The 14266-nt window shown below is 43.2% G+C and overlaps 1 protein-coding gene across 1 annotated transcript in view; it reads left to right on the forward strand.

The window, feature by feature from the left end:
* The window catches only part of LHFPL3 (LHFPL tetraspan subfamily member 3), a 174527-nt gene extending 160731 nt beyond the window's left edge, over positions 1–13796 (forward strand). The window contains exons 2-3 of the mRNA XM_075140609.1: positions 10888–11124; positions 13792–13796. Coding sequence (XP_074996710.1) covers positions 10888–11124; positions 13792–13796 — 242 coding nt within the window. The remainder of the gene's footprint in view (positions 1–10887; positions 11125–13791) is intronic.
* Positions 13797–14266: the final 470 nt, after the last annotated feature.

Below are 14266 nucleotides of genomic sequence, written 5' to 3' on the forward strand. Positions count from 1 at the left end.
CTAGTCCCCTTATCATGGGCAGTTACAGCATCATGCAATACCTTTCCTAAAGTACCACATTACATCTTAAAATAATCTTGCTCTGCTTAACTAGTTGTTCCAAACATCACTCTTCTAAAGATTAGAAACCAGCAGCACCAGATGGCTCTAGTGCTTACATTATACTGAAAAACCTTTCCCTGGTACTGCCAATGTTCATGTTTGCCTTTTTCATGGGTGCATTTTACTGGTGACTCATGCTCCTCCAAGGGCTGATCAACATACACATATGTTTTCTCTTCTTTACCATTTGTCCCAATAGTCTTCTGCATTGATAGTGCCTCCCATCAGTGGATTTTACTACCAAACCTCTACTCTTGCCAAAGCTCCTAATGAAAACACTAAATGATTGACACCCAGGCTGATGCTTGAGGTGCCCAATGTATCCTCACAACAGCTCAAGACTTTCCCTTCAAGAAGAAAATGGCAGCTCCCCATGAACAAGTACCATAAGCACCTTAAATTCTCATGCTAATCTCTGTATTCTCCAGGTTAATAAATGTTTCTATATGACACAGTATGAAATGCTTTCTGAAGAGCATGTTACTTAGCTTTCTTTTATAAAGTCACTGCTTCCTAGCTGTCAAATAGAACCATGCTAACATCACCCCACTTTGTATTTCTTTCCACGTCTTTAATTATTCTTTCCTTCAATAATTATTCAAAGAACTGAGGTCAAACTGCTGGGTGAGTGTTTGCTCCAATTACTTTTCAATTCTCAATTTTGTTTTCTCTTTTCTAAAAATTAGATAGCACATATGCTGTTCTCCAGTATCTCAACAATAAATTTGCTTTAAAAACCTTTCTACAGCTTTGCAGTTCAATGTGTTGGTTATTTCAGTATTTGGGGTTGGAGGGTCCATTCCTCCAGTTTGAACACTTCCCATTTCCTAGCCCCAGACTCACTCCATATCTGCTTTTCTTCTTCTTTCTTTGTTAACCCAATTGAAGATTATTTGACTTTTTGTTTCAGTTTCTCTTGAAAGATTTAGCACAGCTTGGCTTTTGGCAAGCTATCTTTTAGATCTGCATTATCTAATCTCCAAAATATGTCTTTCTTTGCTAACTAGTCCCTTTTCCTATCATTTCTAAGGTCTCTGCTCACATCTTCTTTCCTTTTTCCAAGGCTTTTTGGGGGGATAGGAAGAAAACAGAGGGAGGGTAAAAGGAAACAGAGTTTGCTACTCATTCAGACAGAGCTGAAAGTACCCTTGGAATTTTATTCATCTTCTCAAGATGATACTTCAGAAAATTTACATCTTTGTCTGAAAGAAATTCAAGGCATTCCCCACAATTAAGTATGGACCTCTGCAGTCTGGTTAACTTGATATCTAGTTTCTTTAGCTTATCAAAGTCTGTCCCTCTGAAATATGCATTTTTTAAATCCAGTTTCAGGATCATATTTATTCATATTCTCATTTTATTTAAATTGAATTGACTCATGGTCACTGAAGGTAAGATTATTTTCAGCTCTTCCTTCTCTTTACCAAAACCATGTTTAAAATAGCTTCGCTACTTGGATCAGTAACTTGTGATGAAACGTCAGCTGTATAAGTCTCAAGCGGTATCTAGCCTATGCCATTCACAATAGCACCTATTCTCCAGTCTGTCTGCTGTAGTCTACACTATATTTATATCGAGTTAATTCATTAATTAAATCTAGTACATTTCAGTATGCTATGGCTTGATATGGTTTGGCTAAAGACCAGGTTCTACAAAGAGAAGTTAAGATTAAATTAGAAAGCTGTAACACTCTTCTGTGACAGCATTTAAAATAAACACTTTCAATAGTAAGTTTTGTTACCAAGTGTATTGGGTTCATGTGGCAAGATTTTGGTAGCAGGGGTCTGCAGGGATGGCTTCTCTGAGAAGATGCCAGAAGCATCCCCCATGTCCAACAGAGCCAGTGCCAGCCGGCTCCAAGACGGACCTGCCGCTGGCCAAGGCCGAGCCCATCAGCAAGGGCAGTAGCACCTCTGGGATAACGTATTTAAGAAGGGGAAGAAGTTACTGCACAACAGGAACTGCAGCCAGAGAGAGGAGTGAGAACATGTGAGAGAAACAGCTCTGCAGACACCAAGGCCAGGGAAGAAGGAGAGGGAGGAGGTGCTCCAGGCGCCGGAGCAGAGGTTCCCCTGCAGCCCATGGTGGAGACCATGGCGAGGCAGGCTGTCCCCCTGCAGCCATGGAGGTTAACAGTGGAGCAGATCCCCACCTGCAGCCCGTGGAGGACCCCACGCTGGAGCAGGTGGATGTGCCCGAAGGAGGCTGTGACCCCATGGAGAGCCCGTGCTGGAGCAGGCTCCTGGCAGGAGCTGTGGCCCCGTGGAAAGAGGAGCCCACGCTGGAGCCGCTTTGCTGGCAGGACTTGTGACCCTGTGGGGAATCCATGCTGGAGCAGTCTGTTCCTGAAGGACTGCACTCCGTGGAAGGGACCCATGCTGGAGAAGTTCATGGAGGACTGTCTCCCGTGGGAGGGACTCCACACTGGAGCAGGGGAAGAGTGTGAGGAGTCCTCCCCCTGAGGAGGAAGGAGCGTCAGAGACAACGTGTGATGGACTGACCACAACCCACATTCCCCGTCTCCCTGTGCCACTGGAGGGGAAGGAGGTAGAGAATTCGGGAGTGAAGTTGAGCCTGGAAAGAAGGGAGGGGTGGGGGGAAGGTGTTTTAAGATTTGGGGTTTATTTCTCATTTCCCTACTCTAATTTGATTAGAGTAATTAACCTAATTTCCCCAAGTCGAGCCTGTGTTGCCCATGGCGATAATTGGTGAGTGATGTCCCTGTCCTTATCTCGACCCACGAGCCTTTCGTTATATTTTCTCTCCTGTGTCCAGCTGAGGAAGGGAGTGATAGAGCGGCTTGGTGGGCACCTGGCAACCAGCCAGGGTCAACCCACCACACCAAGCAAAGCCAAGCCAAAATTGCATTAGACGGCTGTGATCTGACAAAAAACAAAGATGCGGTATAAACATTGCTTATACTGTTCTTTTTCAGGAGACTCTAGTGTGTGAGAAAAGTGGCTTTTGGATATCCCCACATCGTCAAACAACCTGGCTTCATGATGGTTGACTCCCAGGTCATGGCCCTCTGAGCACAGGAATTTGCAAGCACCTTTGTCATTTCTGTGATCTCTGGGCATGGACCTTCAGCTGACACACCGAGCTCGTAACACACATTCTGTGATACAAAGACATGTTAGAAAAACTCTGGTGGGCTGTGACGCAGTTTTCATGTTATTTTAGACACTTAAACAGAAAAATCAGAAGAAAAAAATTATTAGATCCCAGGGCCAGTGGACGTCACAGGAGGTGAAACAGTGTAAATGTGATTTTTGACACGTACCTTCCTCTGGGCTTCTAGCTATACCATCCCCCATCCCTGCTTCATTGTAAAGAATTATTTTTATCTCATCATATATAATTTCAGTTTACCCATTTTTCATCAGTTAGTCATCTACCTCTGCTATAGCTGTTAGCAATTCGTTGTCATGACATTTCTGGGGATTTTTTGCCCACGTGGTGATTAGGCTTGGATCCATTAATAGTCCCCGGTTTCCATATTTTTTCTGGACAAGGCACTATAAATACCTATTGCATATGACTGTGGTTGGAACACCAGAAGTTGTGATCTTTTGGAAGGAGTCGTTGGGATGCACCTTGTGAGTCACCTACCACACACTTATAAAAATCTATGATACTCTTACGTTATCTTTATGCTCAAGCTAAGATAGTTGTTGTACTAATTAAATTATTCATAGAACTGCATTAATCTCAAAGATTAATTATCGTGGCTAATGATCAAAACTTGGACGTTAAATGGCGATAAGACCCCTCACAGAATTTCTGTCTCTATCATATCAGAGAAATCTCTTTCCATACATGAATCCAACACTTGAGGTCTAAAACAGGCCCCCTTAGTGCAGCAAAATTTCTCTTACAGTTCTTCCCTCAAGTGATCTTAACTGAAGTAGATTGCACTATCTTTGGTATTCTTTTCTACATATTTACAGCTTAACACATTCCTCGTATATAACTACTTCACTTTCCCAGTTGTTTCCATCTTTCTGAACAACTCATGCTCTTTAGTGCTTGTCTTTGGAAATGGCTGTTGGTCAACCATATTTCTGTTATCCAGCTTCACATCTTGCAACAGCTGATCAAATTCTTCCATTTTGCTGTCTAAGTATAACTGGCAGGCATCAAAACATCTCAGTTATCTGTCAACTCAGCCAGGTTATGGTGAGTCTTCTCTCCCTGACTGTAGCACCTACCTCACTACCGCTTTCTACAATATTATTTTCTTTCTCTTTGCTGTCCAGTCACTGAATATTTGATCTTCTTTTTTCCTTTTCTTTAAAATCAGCATGGGAAATACACATATCTCTTGATAGGTATGTATATATATTCTTATCAGATTTGGCATCAAAAAGTCAGTGCTTTAATAAGTCAAGTGGCCATAATTGTGTCGAGTCTTTTATCACAGGAATGCAGTAGGAGGTTCTCCTCCTTTTTCTCCCCTTTAGCACTGTCTACAAATGTTCTTAATCCTGTGGAGGGGTTCAGGCTTGTCTACATTATGATGCGAAATAAGAGAATAAGTAGATGAAAGCAGTTACTGCTGAAGCCTCTCACATCCTCATCGTATGTGCTTCTAGGGTTTTACTTCAAATGAGAACTAGTCTTGTCTCCTGGACCAAATGCCCCCATTATACATGTTGTTTGAAGCTTTCTGAAGGAAGATTAACCCACAAACCTTTGCTCTTTCACTTGTTGGGGGAAGCATCTTTGGGCCTCTCTAGAAAGGTCTGCTTTTGTCCATGTCACTTAGATTAAAGTGGCACATCGGTGTCCTGGAGTAATTCCACAGGGCACCTCCCTTGTCCCACATGGGGGCCCAGGGCACAGAAGTCCAGATACGATTTTATCATTTCAGCTCTCCAAGAACACTGCTCTTGAATCTTGAATTTCATGCCACTTTTCTCACTGACTGTCTCATACCCAACAGCAATCGTGGTTAGCAACCCTGTATGAGCACCACCAAGATATCCTGCTGCCAGAGGAACTTTCAGTCTGCTTATGGCACAGATTAACAGGTTGTGTCATCTCCTTGGGGAGCCAGTTGGCACCTTTCTGAAGAACCTCTCCAAAGCTGAAGACTGGATGTGGCAGTCTTCAAACAAAGCAGCAAATAAGAAGTCTTATATGGCTTTTGCCTGTTTGTATTGCCCAAGAACCATTTCAGGTGTTAAGGAAGTTCTGCATGGTTCAAGAGCCTTCTCCTAGGCACAGGTTTTGTGGTGATGAAGCCCACACATTGAGTCAGAATTTTAAGGTCCCCATTCAACATTGAAGAACTTTTGGAAAGGAACTTCTAAGCTTCTCCAGAAATAATCTGTTTTACATGCACCAGAACTGTTTCTGTGAATGGAATCAGTAAATGGAGAGAATCAGGGGATTTGCTTCAAAATTGCACATTTGCTCTAAGCCAGAACACAAATGTAAACACAGAGAATTACTATTGCACTCATTAGTACAGTCCATATCACTCAAGGCAATCTCAGCTGCATGGATGTGTGTCTCAGCCTCTGTGTTCACTCAGGACTATATTTGACCCCGTGTCTTCAGCCACCTCCCCTCACCCTTTCTTTCTTTCCCAGGTACAAGCCCCTGAAAGACTGTAGTCCTAATGAATGTCCCTGCCAGAGTCCTCACCTTTGATTTCGCTCTGTCCTAGAAGTTCACTCCACCAACATGGCTGGCAAAAACTCTGTTCAATTTATTGGAGTTTAATGGATCGCTGTTTTGGTAAATACCATTTAGAAAAATTCTGAAAACAAAGAACCTCTCCGTTTTTGGAACCATGGAGGCTCTTGCATGTGTGGATATGGAAAGAAAATAGCTGGTCAGTGTAATTCCCATTCCTTTTTTTCGACTCTTTTATCAGGAAACTTGCTATCATCATACTCTACATGCAAGCAAATTGGGTATGTTGTCAGGAAAAGAATGAAGACAAGAGAGGCGTCCTGCCAGCGGGAATTTCTCAGCACTGGTTTCCTGTGTAACAGTCAGCCTTTTTATAAATAGAACCTCACTCCATGCGATGGTATAATATTAATCTGTCACCATATTTGGCACAACCATAGGATCATGAACTACTTGCTTGCTAATTACCATTTGAACTCATACACAGAGCACAGGCTGTGATAATATTAGCTTGGTCAGAGTCACAAATATGTCAGTGCCAGCAACAATCCAGTGTCTGTTTCCAATCTCTGAAAGTGTCATAACTGCATCCTTTCGTCTCCGGAGGTAAAAGTCTAAATAAGTTATATTGTCACTCAGAGCCCTAAAGGAAATCACAGTTTCGTTAGCTGTTCATATGAGAAAAAAGCTTTTAAGAAGACAAGTAAATGTATATCAGGCATGCTTTACTACTATTTATTAATTATTTTTTAAAAGCCTGAAAATCTTCACCAGACTCCAATATGTAGGAGAAACAATTTGTTACCCCACATCTTGTAAGAAAATTAGAGGAAGGACTGGAGGAAGCTCAGGGCCATAGTTACAAAGGCACTATTCCTGCCAGGAGCTTTCTCAAGCAACCTACGGGAAAACGATGTGGATATGATTCTTGTGAGTTTTACAGTTGCCCAAATAGTTCTGAATGGTGTCAGTGACACTAGTCAGTCATTTATCAATTTCTTGATTAGCTACGGAGGTTCTAGGCTGGGCTGTCTGCAGGCTCAGGAAGGTGGTGCTAATCCACTGTGTTCAGCTCACACACAGAAGGCTGCCTTCAATCAATATAAATTTAACTTTTTCTGTACTTGAAACAAAAAGTCTGTAGGAACTGATGATTTAAGTCTTTTCATTCAATAGGTGAGCTTTCAAAATCCAAAAGTTTCTGAATTTATTAGAACTGGATAGTAGTAAAACAATAGTAGCATTTGTTACATTTCAGTCACATTGCCATTAGAGACAGTGGAAGTTTAGCCAAAGATGTGGGACCCGTGTCTGTGTTGTAAAATCATCTCTTAGCAGTTTCACTGAAATTGCATAAAATGGTCCCCATTTTTCAAATTTGTATAAAACTGAAAGTCATTTCCTTCTAGAGAAAAATCTTCTAATCCTCTTTAGAGGGATTAAAATGTAAAAATTTCTAGCAATACGAAGTAGATCTGTAGGTGGATTTTATACCTGTCTTTTCGGTCTTGTAGCTGATAAATGAATCATTACCTGTTTCATATTATTGAGCAAGTCTGTATTCTTAAAGACATTCAGTGCAAAATGTTCCCTCAGCAAGTGAAGACTCGAGGTTGCCTAATCTTACTTATGTAAACCACTACGGGTAAGGTATGATTCCTGCATCTGAAGATGTTGACCAAGCAGTCATCTAGTAAAAAGCATGTGAACGGTATAGGCAAAGGAGTTAATAATAATATCCTCTCTTCGATATCTGCCTTTATGCAAAGGGATCTAGTCCAGCCACTGTTTACCTGTGTGTCGGTTACCAAAAGAAGTCCAACTGCAATCAACAGAATGACTCCAGAAAGTTAAGCAAGTATATCAAAGCATGCAGGAACAGAATTCAGGAAAGATGAGTTAATTGGAAATCTGAGGAACTCAGCTGGGAAGCTGTGCACTGAGTTCCTGAGATAAAGGCCCGTATTTTTAATTACCTCGGTGGAAAAGAACAAAGTTAAATTATTTTTAGGAAGTACTAAGAACATATGTCTGATGTGCTATGTAATAAAAAACCATAGAGATGTCAGTATTTGCTAATTATTCTTGCACTTTAGCAGAAAAATCCCACGTCTATTGATCATTAACTAAGCATTAAGCTTCCTCTCATTTTGAGGATGATTAATAAAAGTAAACTGGCTTTGGTAGTTGCTGTTATATAGTAAACATTTGTCGACATTTACCCAGGTAAATGCAGACATTTTCACCAACACCAGAAGCATGCGGATTTGACGTATGGTTTCAATGAAATCCCTCACAACTGTGAGAGCAATGCTTATGTGTTGACTGAGAGAAATAATCTTTCTGGAAGCATGTGTAACCATCTCAAGAAAGAAAATTATTGTACAGTTTGTCTCTAAAATCTTTGGAAAATCTTATGAAATTGAGTGAATGAGTTAAGGTCGGCAATAGGCAACTACAATTTGTCCAACCTGCATGTTCTGAGTAAATCAGTCCTTATCTAATTATCCTTGTTTCTAAGCCTAATTGTCCTTAAAAGTATTATAAGCTGTTACATTTTCACACAAATGAGCTGCTCAGGAAGAATTTGTCAAATGCCTTAACGCATGTTTTATTCTATGCCAGATGCTTTCTGCAGACGTGCTTTCATGGCTTTGTCTACAGCAATTGTGTAGCTGTCAAAAGGAAAATACCATTCCTGAGCTCTGTTTTCACGTCTTTTCCAGTATTTCATCATATTGATTCAGTGCAGGTGTGTTTTTGTTTTGTGGGCATTAGAGGTATGTAAAATGACAGTGCTTAAGCTTGTCCAGAAAAGACAAGAACTTGTTGCAATTCCCAAAGCGACGGCAACTGTTGGTGGCACAAGCTACTCTGTGTATAAACTATGGTTACCAAACAGAGGTCTGGTTCAGCAACCGTTTAAAAGGCTGAAAGCCACACAGTGTGTTCTTCTCAGTTAGCACACATACCTGCAATTTCGAGCACAGTGCACCACTATAATATTAAGACTTATAAAAGATGGTTTAGGATCCATTGTATCTCATCAGCCATACTAAGAAAGAAGGGCTAATGCTGGAAATATGCTTGTTTCCAAGCTACAAAAGACAGTACAGGTAATTACTGAAAGCATATGGATTTTCTGATTCTCCTAAATGCAGTAAAAACTGGGGAGTGAACCCATTCAACATAATCTTTATTTTTACATTTTTCTTATTTTACTTAATTTTTATATCCTATCCTCCCCTGAAGATGCCCCTATGCCATTGCCCTGGCTAGTGCTGCACTCACGTTGTTTGCTTCAGTGAAGCCAACGAATCTGTCAGCATGACCAAGGGCTGCAGTTAAGCGTATCCGAGCATGATTCCCATTGCTCTGATAGGAAATGTGAGTACCCAACTGCTCTGTCCCCTGTTACCAATGATGTGCTGCCTCCCTGCCAAAAATCGGTTCAGGTTGGACGGGACCCCTGGAGACCACCTGGTCCATCACCCACTCACAGCAGGGCCAACCCGCATGGGGTTTCCCAGGGAAAGGCATTGTCCGAAAGCAACCGGCAAGGTACAGGTCATGCCTTCACTGCACTCCGGCAGCTGTGCCCGGTGACAGTCCCTGCGGGCAGTGGGAAGCCAGGTCCCACGCAGGGTCCAGTCCTGTGAGACTGGCATATTGACGTGTGTTCTCAGGCAGGGATTTTCTCAGGTAGTGACTCAGTGGGGAGACCATGTTAGTGAAGATCCAGAGTGTGGGTTTTCTTTTTTGTGTGTGATGTATCACCACCTCAGGACACGTCATATCTCTCAGGGGCAGAAGCCCTGCTGCTGCATCCCTGTCATGGTACCCTCCACCGCAAGGCACACACTCCAGTAGGAAGAGGGGCAACAACCTCCAAGGAGGCTGCTCCCCAGTGACCACAGGGCATGTGTCTGAAAGCAAGTCCTGTGCCAGCCCAAGGCTGTGGCCAAACCTGGGCTGGTAAGATGCTGGGACAAGGGCTGTGACCATGCACTAGAGCCCAGCAGGACCATGCTTGAGGTCTCCTTGCCCAGGAGCACACATGTCCCACCCAAGGTGTGGGACACATAGCCGTGCGTGCTCCGCCCTCCAGGCAGGCGACGTCACAGCGGCTGCTGGGCGAGATTGACTCTGCTTCAGATGATGGAGTACATTACTTTTGAAAAAACAAACTTGTCACACCACTTTGCTTGCTCTGCAAGAGCCACGTTGGCCCGTGACACTACCTGCTGTCCCACAGCAGGGCAGTTTCCCTGGGAACCAAGGGTCAACGCAAATTTCTGCTACTTAAAAATTAAGTTCAGCCTTTTAGCAGTCACCCAGCCTGATGGATGAGGACCTGAACACCCACCCTTTGCCTCTGTCCCCTCCACAATACGGCTGCCCCTACCCGGAGCAGCTGGTGGTCAATGTCAGCTAGCTTTCCATGAGGATAGAGGCTCTTCATTTTTCTTGGTGTTAAAAGGATCAGTGCTTTTTCATGTTTGAGATGTCATGTGGTGATTTCTCAGGTAAACCAGATCAGAAGTTGACAGCAACGTTGACAGCTTGTTTTTCCTTGCAGAACAATGTCATTACTTGTGTTTTTGAGGAGTACAAACCTATGCATAAAACATATTTCAGGTAAAGGGGTACTGCCAACTGACAAAAAAAAACCCCTTGCTATTACCTATTTGTGTTTCAAGCACTTAGATTATCAGAAATTACAGGTAGTTTTTTTCCTCTATTTTTCTCTGGTTTGTTTGCCTGACCATTTGACAGTAATCCGGTGTTTCCTTTGAATATCCAGGTTATTAATAATTTTCCCCTTTTGTTTTGTGTGAGCCTTTCATATCACAACGAAGAAATCAGTCTCACCAGGAAAATGTGATTGTAGTGGTACAAAAACTGGCCAGGGATTCAGGATGTAACTTTTTTTTAAGCAAGGTGCGCAATTGATGTTCTATCTTAGGTTTTTATATTAAATACTTAATCACGGCATATAATTCTGTGACTTGTTTTTAAGTAACCTAGCTTTGAAGCTCAGGATGGAAAAGTGTGTTGCTTTAATGATAACTGTGTAGGTTCTCATCAAAACGAAAGTTTGGTCTCATTATCCCATTGTTCTCCTTTTCTTTTTTCTCCAAGCTGCCTGTCTCGTCCTGGGTTGTATGATTTTTCCTGATGGCTGGGATTCAGATGAGGTAAAACGGATGTGTGGTGAAAAGACAGACAAGTACACGCTGGGGGCTTGTTCAGTCCGCTGGGCATATATCCTGGCGATTATTGGAATCTTGGATGCCCTGATCCTCTCATTTCTGGCATTTGTGCTTGGCAACAGACAAGACAGCTTGCTAGCAGAGGAGCTCAAGTTGGAAAACAAAGGTAGGACTGCTTTAGAAACACTATTATTGGGTGGCCTTGAGGGCAATTGCTTAAAAACAATGATCGGTTTCGTTTTATTTTATACTTAAAAGTTGGCATGCTGGCTTACTTCCTAAGTTGCTGGGAAAGAGGAAATGCAAGGGGCAGAGGAAGTTTTGCTTTTCAGCCTCCAAAATCTAAGAAAGTTCAAAATTGCCATAACTGCTGCACTATGCATGACTTATTCTTAACAGTTTTTAGAGCTGTAGATGGGATGGTTTTGTGTTACCTACTTGTACTTTATTTCATTAGCATTTAAATTTCACTGCCTCCATCTTTTTCTGTACCCCATGGAAGATGTGTTCATTTGGTTCCTTTAAGATTTTGCATTGTTATATGAGCGGCTGTAATACGCCATTCGACTATATGTGTTAGTACAGTACACAGTAAGGAGGGAGCGTTGGCTTGGGAGGCTGGTAATGAGCTTGTAATGGGGCTGCCTGTACAGCGAGGCACCGGTGGACTAAGGATCAGAGCCAGGAATGAAGAAGAATCCTAGTTCTTGTTTGATTGTGTTGCTTTGAGCTCATTAGTCAGCTCACAGGAATCCAGGATGCCGTAGTAACTGAATATTCATGCAGTGGATTGGGGATAAAACACATTCCTAGATTAGAAGAACATGAAACTGGCTCAGCACAGTAGTTTATCAAAGAGGAGAGATGCTGTTCGGCGAGCCTGTGCAAGCCTGGCTGATTTCTGCCGCCCCTTCCCCTCGTACTCCCCCAGCATCCACAGCTGTGTACCCGATGTGACAGATACTAGAGGGCACGTCCCTGCCTTGTCTCTTTAATGGGCCTGTTGTGCCTGGATCTGTCTAATCCCTTCTGAACCTGCTGATACTGTCGGCTTCTACAGCACCGCGTGGCAGCGAGTTCCTGAAGCTCAGTACTGACTGCTAAAGAAGTACTTTCTTTTATCTGTTTCACATTGATCCCCTACGGTTTTCACCAAGTGTCCCCTAGTGCAGGCTTCTGCATTCAGCTCATCTACCACCTTTGTAATTTTGTAGGTTGCTTCTAATAATAGCAAAGATATTAGGAGCCCTTCACCACTGGATTGGAAATCAAAAGCTGTTTGGCAGCCTGTGTTGTACAAAAATAGCTGGTCTCAGTCCTGAAGGACCATTATCCATCTATCTGAAAGCACCAGCACACTGGCCCCAGCTTGCTGAATTGCAGGCAGTCAGCACACTCAGCCCAAAGATAAATGGACTTCAAGATTGAACTTCACATGCGATTCCAGACCTGGTTAGAGTCTACTAATGTTGTAGGTTAAGGAAAGTGTATGTTGCTTGCAATTGCATGTGTGCAGGTAAACTTTTGAGGGCATCAATTTCAAGGACTGTCCCTGTGGCCCTTTTCTGTAAGGTTAATATTCATCTACATTTGAAAATTAATATACTTCTCAAAATAGCATTCACAGCTATGCCACAAGTGCTTTTGGCATCAGCACTGTGTCTGATTTGTCTATACCATACAGAGCTCATGAACCCTACAACTACTTGTATCAAAGAACCTCATCTGTTTTGGCAAAAAACAACTTCTGGAGGCTCATCACCTCTCACGTTGCTGGCACAAGCTCCTGCCAGAACATTTGGTCCTCAGCATGTCGGACAAAATCATTCAGCAGCTCATTTTCCTTGGATTAAGCACAGAAATGTACCACACCACCAGCTTCAAAGCAAACCAGAACTCAACAAAAAGGGACCCACCCCACTTTGTCCTTCACAGTCAAACCTAATGTTCACCACTTTTTAAACTGTCTTTGACATGAAAAGAAAAAAAGGCAACTTGCCTTCTAAAAAGGACATCTTCTCCCCACTCATCACAAAAAGCTTCTGCTAAGCAACAACAGAGCAAGTCTAAATCCCGCTGCAGCCCCCCGGCATTTCCACACCCGCATGTGTCGCTGCCAGGCAGAGCCGCAGCCCCGGAGTCGTCCCAGGAGAGCACAGTGGGGGCAGAGGTGGACACCACCACCCCCATTAGTGGTGGGGACATGGCAGGTACCAGTGTCAGGAGAGCACCACATCTCCACTTTGCTGGCCAGAGACCTGTCTTTCTTCTGGCCTTTTGGACGCCAGGAAACCCTGCATCCTAGTGAGCAAATACCCTACCGATACAACAACGCACGAGCACTTAATTCCTTCCAGTGGTCTCTGATTGCTGTACAAGACGGGCTGCAGCTTGCCATCCCCAACACTGTGCTGATGGAGCAGGGCTCTGGGGTGTAGTCCCTGCAGACCAAGGAGAGGTTTCTGCCAAAAAGGCTGCACTCTGAAGAAGGCACTGGGATGCGTAGGTAGTACTCATGCATTTTTGCAGCTAGAAGTTGTTTAACAGTTTAGGAGGAAGATTTTGGGTTCATATGGCCAGGATTGTGAGGCAGGTTTTGTAATCCTGGCAGTCACTGGCTGCATGCTCAGGTGACCAGTTTGGGGCAGTGGTCTCTGGTTAGAGGGGGTGTTGATTACTTACACCATAATGATGAAGAAGCTGGTAAAACATTAGGGCCAACACTTGTCCTTGAGTTGGCACCAAACAACTTCTTGTCTGTATCCCTGGCACTCACTGCACATGCATGAGGGCTTTGACACATCCCATAAACTGTCCCGTTGTCCCCTTTCAGGTTAAGAGATACTGGAGAACTACTCATCAGCATTACTCCACATGCAAAGTATCCGTGCGTCTCTTGGAAATGGTCAGGATGCGCAAATACTGAAATATGCAAATATCACTAGCATGCCTCCCATGTAGACGAGAAGATAAGACAAAGGATATAAGCAATACCACTCTCAGCCTCCCAAGCTACTCTTACAATATGAAGTCAAAGCCCTCATAACAAGTAGTAGCCATGAATATTAAAAACCTCCTCATAGAATCATAGAATCATTAAGGTTGGAAAAGACCTCTAAGATCATCGAGTCCAACCGTCAACCCAACACCACCATGCCCACTAAACCATGTCCCTAAGCGCCTCATCTACACGCCTTTTAAATACTTCCAGGGATGGTGACTCCACCACTTCCCTGGGCAGCCTGTTCCAAGGCCTGACCACTGTTTCAGGAAAGAAATTTCTCCTAATGTCCAGTCTAAACCTCCCT

The sequence above is a fragment of the Calonectris borealis genome, chromosome 1, assembly GCF_964195595.1.
Source record: "Calonectris borealis chromosome 1, bCalBor7.hap1.2, whole genome shotgun sequence".
In the NCBI taxonomy this organism is placed as follows: Eukaryota; Metazoa; Chordata; class Aves; order Procellariiformes; family Procellariidae; genus Calonectris; species Calonectris borealis.